This window comes from Nerophis lumbriciformis, linkage group LG09 (genome assembly GCF_033978685.3).
Source record: "Nerophis lumbriciformis linkage group LG09, RoL_Nlum_v2.1, whole genome shotgun sequence".
NCBI classification, from domain to species: domain Eukaryota; kingdom Metazoa; phylum Chordata; class Actinopteri; order Syngnathiformes; family Syngnathidae; genus Nerophis; species Nerophis lumbriciformis.
Genome location: NC_084556.2, coordinates 23,380,996 through 23,390,000, shown reverse-complemented (window position 1 = coordinate 23,390,000; position 9,005 = coordinate 23,380,996). Strand labels below are relative to the sequence as shown.

The following is a 9,005-nucleotide window of genomic DNA, read 5'->3' as shown; positions in this document are numbered from 1 at the left end:
CCCCTCCGTCCGCCGGCGCAACGCAACCTAGTACGCATGTGCGGAAAAAACGCACGTCATAGTCATCTCCAGTGTTGCTTTGTTCTTAAATTTAATTTATCTGAACAATATCCAGTGTTGTGGTATTTCAATTAACTGGAATCCAGTGTGCTGTGGGGCCCTATTGTAGTGAATCACACCTGAGCCATCATAAATCAATCAAATCTTTAATGGACAAGTGTAAGTAAACAATGTGATAAAGAACAATCAATCTAGGGATCTATATATCTGGTCAGGACACTACTCACTCTTTTGCCTTCACCTTCATTGTCCATTCGTTTTTGGTGACTTTATACACTCTGGACCTAGACGTTGAGTCCGCGACATACATGGCGGACAATAACTGATACAGTCTGCTTTGCCAGTCCAAAAGTGTTTTTCGCTGTCTTCTCTCGACGGCCAGGTAATACAAAGCACACGCTACCTTTTTTTAATATCAAATCCACGGTAGCCCGCATTTTCGTTGACTCTCCTTCGACAAATGGACGAGGTATTTCCGTAAGTAGAATCACAACTGACCTGGACATTCGAAAGTTCTCTGAGAAGTGTTGTATCCGAAATAGCTGCATTCACTTTCTCTTAAGGTATTCATGTGTGATTTCCACAAGCGTCTGTACAGACGGAAGGAGAAACACAAGCATATCTGGATGACTCGCCTCCATATTTCCAGTGGTTAGCTCAGAGTTACGAAACCGCTTTATTATGAAGCTGGCTGGGGCACGTTCTTTCTGACGTCACTTCCTGTGAGTGGCGCGGTCTTTCTGGCGTCACTTCCTCTCCGAACTCAGTTTGTAAACGATCAATGAGTCCATACAAAGCTAAGACCGGGAGATTCTAGAAATAGACGGCCCACTTACCCGTGTAAAAAATTATCCAAGGAGGGGAACTTTAAACGATTAATTAGTGTGGCCGAAACGGGGCTTAGGCTAAATAATTATTCGTTTAAGGGGTTATCCGGCTTAATGTAGACATAGCCTTATCTTATCGTCATATCTCTTAGGCAACAACTTCAAAACCCTCCATCACCGTTTTGTATTCACACTGCAAGTCTATATATAATATAGTAACAGATAAGTTGATAACTAATATGTACAATATTTACCTTATTTTGGTAATTTTAAGCATTGCCAGAACTAATTTCCTTGCCGCAGTTATTTCTGTCTCCATAGCGGTGCACTTCCGACTTCCGGCAACAAATGTGTGTTCCTCCTTACGGATACAAACGCAAGTGTTTTCTAATCATGGCAGACTTGGTAATAAGACAACAAAGATCCTCCTTACGGATACAAACGCAAGTGTTTTCTAATCATGGCAGACTTGGTAATAAGACAACAAAGACAACTATTTTTAGACAGATGAAGATTGACAACCTTATCTTTTTTAACCTGAATATACTGAGGATGAACTGCTGCTTATAGAAGCGAGCACGAAGGAAGGGTGAAACGTTGCGGAGTAGACGGAAGTTGAGAGAGTGAGGTCGGCGTGACTTGGACGCTGCAAATGTGGAGCTTGGAGCCAAGCAATACCAACAGAAATGGATTGCTTAACCAAAATCTACTGGAAATGTCACCGGCCAGCTGGACCAAATGAACAACTGTCCATTGAGTGAGTCACTAATATTGTTCATGATTCACGCAGCCTGTCATGCTTGTTATTACAACTACAGTACATATGCTGTCGAGCTAGCTATGTACAAACAAAACATGAAATGTGGGCTAATACTTTACAGATACTGTAATATGATTGTTCATGTTTTTCAGTCAGTACAGATTAGTGTCTTATCGCATTGTGTTGTGTTGTGCATTACAACATCAATCGAATGCGATTCGGGAGCTGACATAGAAGCTAGATTATCTCTCGCCATAGCTATCTTACGGCTAATACCATAGCACGCCGATGAGTTAGTATGCTAAAAAAAAGAGTTCCTCAGTGTTTGCTCTTACAATAACAATGTTGCTACGGCTTGGTTATCATACAGGTTACGGAACGTAAATGAAGTATTGTTGGCGGGCTTTGAATGCCTTTTTAAAGCGATTTAGAGGCAGACTGGATTGCTCCTATTAGCTGTATTGCTAGCCACCTGTGGAACAAGCCTATTTTTACAAGTTAGAACGCAAAAAAAAAATAAAAAATAATCTTTTTGTCTCTCATAAGGATTGCGAACGATAGGCAAAATTCCCAAAAAAGTGCAGTTCCCCTTCAAGAATGGTGTTTAAAATACTTTTTTTCATAAAGGGTCTTGAACGCGTTTAATATCTGGGTCAATACGATACACAGTATAGTAGCAATACACAGCAATTTACTTGGCCATAGTGTCTGCAGAGAGATCTTCTGAATGTTTCACTTTGGAGTCGCCTGTAGAAGATGACAATGTTTCACATTATTACTCAAGAAATGCATTCATTCTCCATTTTCCTTTCTTTCTTCCCTAAACACCAGACTTCCGCCACGCTTCAGCAACAATATCAGATCATAAGGAGGCTTCTCTTTTAGCTTGAAAGCTGGTATGATTCTGTGTGTAACTAAAACTCAGCAGATAATATGTTCTTATTCATTATTTTGTCTTTCTATTGCTTATCATCTGCTTGCCTATCTCAACTGACTTTGGACGAAAGGCTGGGTAGTCCATGGACTGGTCACCAGCCAATCACAGGGCACGTAAAGACAAGCAACCATTCACAGTTACATTCACACCTAAGAACACTTTAGGCCTGGTTGTATATTGTAAATGAAGGTTGTTCCATTCTTATCCAGCAGAGAGAGACAAAGACAAACACGAGCATAGCAATTTATCAATGCCAGCAAAATCATCAAGTTAATTTTCATTCATTGTTCCATTAATTGATTTATTATCGGCCCAGGCCAACCACAGACCATTTATAATGTATTTTCTAAAATACTACTCTTTAATGTATTCCTTATTAAAAAAAACTCAACTTGATAGTTGTGCTTACTACCACAAATGTAACTGACCAGAAGAAAATATATTATTTCAAAATGATAGAAATAGTGATATGTAATAAGTGGCATCTAAATCATGACAGGCTTTCCACTAGCAATTTAGATGATTTTATATAATGTATTCAAGGAATGTGGCAACAACAATTGAATTGTAATTTTTGACACTCTATTATAGCATTACAGTTGTAAAATTGTTTTAAAATGACAATAATGGCATGAATAAATAGGCTTGTGGAAATCAGTTATAGCTTAAAGCACATGACAACTACTTGACATTGTTTCATATAAATCATTTATGGACTTCTCTGATTTAAAGCACAAAGTGTTTTAGGCCATTTTGGGGTAATTTGGGGTTACATAGATTTATAATCATATACCCACTATTTACCTGGCTCCTCAATACCCTTCCTAAAACATTAGTTCCATTGTTAAATAGGTAAATATGTCAGCTGTGTATTGTGTCGTCATACTGCATGCATTTACCATGAGCTCGAAGGTCCATAGCCACCACCCTGCAGTTGATCCTGCTGTATATGACCGCCTGTAATCACACCAAAAGATTTGAGTGCACTCAAAACAGAGCAAAGAAGAAAATAACAGTAAAAGTCGATAGGCTCACAGTGAAAACGGCCCAGGAGAGAGCAGAGTGTCCTCCTCCATGCAGCAGCAGCAGCACGGGACCATGAGCACCACTGCAGTAGATTCTGAAAACGTTCCATGTAGTCAAGGAAAAGCTGCACTGGTTAGAGATAAGATCTAGGAACATGCAAGTACAGTTGTACCTTGGTTTTCCTTTCGTAATTTCGTCCAAAAGGTTAGACAAAATCAGAATAAGAAATAATGCAAATCCAACGAATCTGTTCCAGACACCCAAAATATGAATACAAAAACAATATTTACAGAGACTATAGTTTATGCAGAAAACTGCAAAAAATTTATATATGATAAATTAAGTTTAATCGGTGACATTTTGGGCTCCTTATACACACACACACACCATAATAATACCTGTATGTTGATGCACAGTACATCTGACTTCGGTAGCCGTAATGCTCTGTGTTCCATTAAACGGTGTGTCTTTGTAGCTTACAAAAGCAGTACTAAAAAATGTTGACAGATTTTTGAGTGTTGTGAGTAATGTTCTATTTTCTCGATGAAACATCAAAGTTTTGGTGTTGCTTGGTTACGAGTACTTGCTAGCATCATGTATTGAACAGGCGTCAGTTAACCTGCAGTCCACACATATATTTTATGTGTGACTGCCATCTACTGGTCACACATGACATTACACCATTCACAAAATATAATCGCTTCGAGCTTGGTAAGCACAACCGTAATTAACACATAGATTAGGCGCACAGGGTTAGAAGGCGCACTGTCGATTTTTGAGAAAATGAAATATTTTTAAATGCGCCCTTATAGTCCGAAAAATACGGTAAATCAAAGCTAACACGTGACATTTTTTTTGCAAGCACACAAACAGTAAAGATATGTCTTTGCCGTTTTCATTCTCCACTTCCACATCCTCCATGGTTTCAAAATACTGGCTCCACGACAATGGGCTGAAGTCTCTCTTTCGTCCTGGCCTAAATTAAAAGACAAACAAATTAAAAGCACAGTGTGAACAAACGGGATAGTTATAGTACGTCTACACAAACACTCTGTGCAACTGACCTAAACTGTTGACAAATCATAAGTTTGACTGGTATCGTGCACAATAGCAATACAGCTTAATATATGTAAGCTTCAGTTATCTAAACTACTGACTTAATACAAGTCAATCCCACACAGTGTCATTAGAAGTTGAGGGCTGATAGAAAAAGGGGAAAATCTGAAATGATCATTTAGCAAACAAAATCAAGTTGTTTGTAGTACTGAGCAACCTCAGACCACACTCAAGTTTTAGTTGTATATACTGAAGATAATATTTGCTTTACACTATCAGTGCATTCATTAAGATAATGCATAATAGATCATTGAATTAAAAAAAAATCTCAGCATGCCCTCTTTGAATCAAACGTTGACAGCAAGTCCCAGTCGTCACAACATGGCTGCAGTAATAAAAGTGATACTGATTACACTTGCAAAGATCAACTTACAAACTGTATACAGTCCAATAAAACTGCGTACGCCCCGGCTGATACAGTATATCGTATCATATTGATGAGTGTATTGTTGAAACTCGTAGCCTTCCCTAATGTTTTTTTAAATGTACATTTATCGCTAATGATTGTGCTGACACAAGGAAAGCTAGAAGTGTAAACAAATGGAGTTGACAGCATGCTAATGTGATGCTAACTGTAACCGACTCACCCCATCTTCATTTTGGAGCTGGACTGGAAGCTCCCTGGCATAGGAGGTCTGGAAGCTAACAGGTTCAAATGCAACTGCTTCTCCATGTTAGCGGATCTCGGTCGCTGTCAGGAAGGGTTTAATGGGCATATGAGCTGGTTCACACTAGGTAGACATGACACAATGGACGCCAGCTAACATTATGTTGCTACATTTGACAGTAGCTACCGACGACAGCTCTTCTTCTTCTTCAGCCTGGTGAGATTTACAGTACTGTCTTCTTCTTTGCATACATCGCCAATAGAGACTACACTGCCCTCTACTGGGTATAAATATTTATGTTTATTTAAACTGTGGTCTCAACCAGCGACGTCAACGCGCTGTAGAAGCCATACTAATTGTTAAAGACGTTCCTATTTGGCGGCCATCTTGGTAAGGGCAACGATTTCATATAGGCAGTGCGTGCGCATTGGAAAATAATATATCATCTGCACATTTTTCATCCAATTTCATACAGTTTACCTAACTGCTAACCTCAAAACATGTGCTGTTAACACAAGACATTTGATTCAGAAAAAAACAGATATCTTACCCATGAAATGGCATTCCCAGTTTTTAATGTAAATTGCAACACTATTGTGTGCCCTCTACATAAACGGAATACATGAACTATTGACTTTAAGCAGGCCTATTGTAATTATAAATGATACTGTGAATTATTTTTGGAGCCACATTTCTTTAAACGAAAAGGCTGGGCTGTCGGACTTTTTGTTTAGCTTTAATGCTTTTTTAAATTTTTTGCAGATTATGTGATCGTAAGTGTCTGCCATGCCCTACCATTTTTACCTCACCAAATAGTTAATATAAATAGGAGTTATAAAACAGGAGCAATAATAATTTTTATCAATGCTTCTTAAGCAGTAAGGAGTGTGTGCAATGAGGTGTCAGGGGGGCTGTGAGAGACAAGTGTACTTCCAGTATTGACGTTTTTATTTCTGCTTCAACGATTCCAAACCTTTAGCTCGAGTGTCCGCCCTGAGATCGGTAGGTCATGAGTTCAAACCCCGGACGAGTCATACCAAAGACTATAAAAATGGGACCCATTGCCTCCCTGCTTGGCACTCAGCCTCAAGGGTTGGAATTGGGGGTTAAATCACCAAAAATGATTCCCGAGCGCGGCCACCGCTGCTGCTCGCTGCTCCCCTCACCTCCCAGGGGGTGGAACAAGGGGATGGGTCAAATCCACAGGGTAATTTCACCACACTTAGTGTGTGTGACTATCAGTGGTACTTTAACAAAGCTTGAATTAAGTGCTTAAATTACCATAAATATGCAAGGTAATGAGGACATATGATATCCTTAAGTAGAATATGCTCTTTATTTGAATTAAGTGCTAGTCAACAAGTATCTTAACAGACAGATACATTTAAATAATAATACATCAATATCAGGTTGTTAGTAGTATTTCAATTCTGTGAGGGGAGGAGGGGGCGTAAAAAAAATATTACGGCCCCTGGGGGAATTTCATGCTTGAGACATGCTGCTCTACAGTATACAGTATGTTGTACAGTATGGTGTTTTTTAACAATCTGACTCAAAAATGTTAGTTGCCCCAAAGTTTAGAACTGAACTCAAATGGCCCAGCCCAAATAATGACCCTGGTTTGTTGGCTAACTCCTGGCTATTGTATACCTCACAATAAAGTGACGTAATAGTGCATATTGTCTTTGTTGCTTTTGCCAAGTCTGATAATATTACATGACTTTCTCTCATCAGACTTTCTAAAAACTAGGTGTGGACTTCATTGTCATGTACTAGGAGAAGGTATCCAGTTGTGTAATAAGAAGAGAAATGTTTTGTCTATTTTCATGAGGGACTTATATTATGGTCTGGAGTCTTGGGAATTTGGGATTGTTGAAAATACCAAGAAATTGCAAACAATTTCTTCATGATTACATACGTAGTCAAGGTTTCAACCATTTAACATGTGCCTCTTTAGGAAACAGCACTGGTCTTTCTTTTAGGTAGGTAAGTAGATATACAAATTGCAAGAGGCTGCATTCTGAAAGGTATTACAAAATAATGCTAAAGTTAATTAATGCTAATTTATATTTTACAATCATTCTTTAAATAATTTTGGATAGACAAAAACTTAACACCTGAAAAATATACTTTTTTTTTTTTTTTTTTTTACTGAAGTAGGTTTTTACAAGAAATAATAACACTACATATACAAAAATATTATACTATTTTGATATTTTATTTTTCAGAATAATCACATTCCATTATAATTTGAATTACATTACATACCGTAAGGGACAAGCGGTAGACAATGGATGGATGGATTGATGCTTTTGATTTTTTAAATTATTTTCTATGTATTTATTATGTATTCTATTATTTGTATTTAGTATTCATTCACACATTTTTAACATATTTTTTCTTCTTTCCATTTTTTTCATCACTGCACAGGCAAGCAAGCAAGCTATCCATCCATCCATCCATCTGCCTGCCCAACAGGTATTACAAAATAATGCTAATGTTAATTCATGATCATTTATATTTCATAGTCACTTTTTACATATTTGGGATAGCGATTCATCCATGTATCACATTCTCTATTACAAACCCCGTTTCCATATGAGTTGGGAACTTGTATTAGATGTAAATATAAACGGAATACAATGATTTGCAAATCCTTTTCAACCCATATTCAATTGAATGCACTACAAAGACAAGATATTTGATGTTCAAACTCATAAACTTTATTTTTTTTTGCAAATAATAATTAACTTAGAATTTCATGGCTGCAACACGTGTCAAAGTAGTTGGGAAAGGGCATGTTCACCACTGTGTTACATCACCTTTTCTTTTAACAACACTCAATAAACGATTGGGAACTGAGGAAAGTAATTGTTGAAGCTTTGAAAGTGGAATTATTTCCCATTCTTGTTTTATGTAGAGCTTCAGTCGTTCAACAGTCCGGGGTCTCCGCTGTCGTATTTTACGCTTCATAATGCGCCACACATTTTCGATGGGAGATAGGTCTGGACTGCAGGCGAGCCAGGAGAGTACCCGCACTCTTTTTTTACGAAGCCACGCTGTTGTAACACAGCGTGGCTTTGTCATCAAAAGGTCCAGATTCTCTGAACCTTTTGATGATATTATGGACCGTAGATGTTGAAATCCCTAAATTTCTTGCAATTTCACTTTGAGAAACGCTGTTCTTAAACTGTTTGACTATTTGCTCACGCAGTTGTGGACAAAGGGGTGTACCTCGCCCCATCCTTTCTTGTGAAAGACTGAGCATTTTTTGGGAAGCTGTTTTTATACCCAATCATGGCACCCACCTGTTCCCAATTAGCCTGCACACCTGTGGGATGTTCCAAATAAGTGTTTGATGAGCATTCCTCAACTTTATCAGTATTTATTGCCACCTTTCCCAACTTCTTTGTCACGTGTTGCTGGTATCAAATTGTAAAGTTAATGGTTATTTGCAAAAAAAAAAAAAAAGTTTATCAGTTTGAACATCAAATATGTTGTCTTTGTAGCATATTCAACTGAATATGGCTTGAAAATGATTTGCAAATCATTGTATTCCGTTTATATTTACATCTAACACAATTTCCCAACTCATATGGAAACGGGGTTTGTATTTCCTCTTTCTAATGGGTCCGTTAAAAATGAAGAATAAAGCTTCTGTGCTTCAATAA

The 9,005-nt window shown here is 37.9% G+C and overlaps 1 protein-coding gene across 1 annotated transcript in view; it reads right to left on the bottom strand.

Moving 5' to 3' along the window:
- The window catches only part of ppme1 (protein phosphatase methylesterase 1), a 16,208-nt gene extending 10,509 nt beyond the window's left edge, over window positions 1-5,699 (bottom strand). Inside the window, exons 1-5 of the mRNA XM_072913816.1 lie at window positions 5,314-5,699; window positions 4,495-4,586; window positions 3,620-3,714; window positions 3,484-3,541; window positions 2,343-2,394 (exon numbers count right to left, since the gene is read on the bottom strand). Of these exons, the coding sequence (XP_072769917.1) occupies window positions 2,343-2,394; window positions 3,484-3,541; window positions 3,620-3,714; window positions 4,495-4,586; window positions 5,314-5,399 (383 nt within the window). The 5' untranslated portion in view covers window positions 5,400-5,699. The remainder of the gene's footprint in view (window positions 1-2,342; window positions 2,395-3,483; window positions 3,542-3,619; window positions 3,715-4,494; window positions 4,587-5,313) is intronic.
- Between the last annotated feature and the right edge of the window lie 3,306 nt (window positions 5,700-9,005).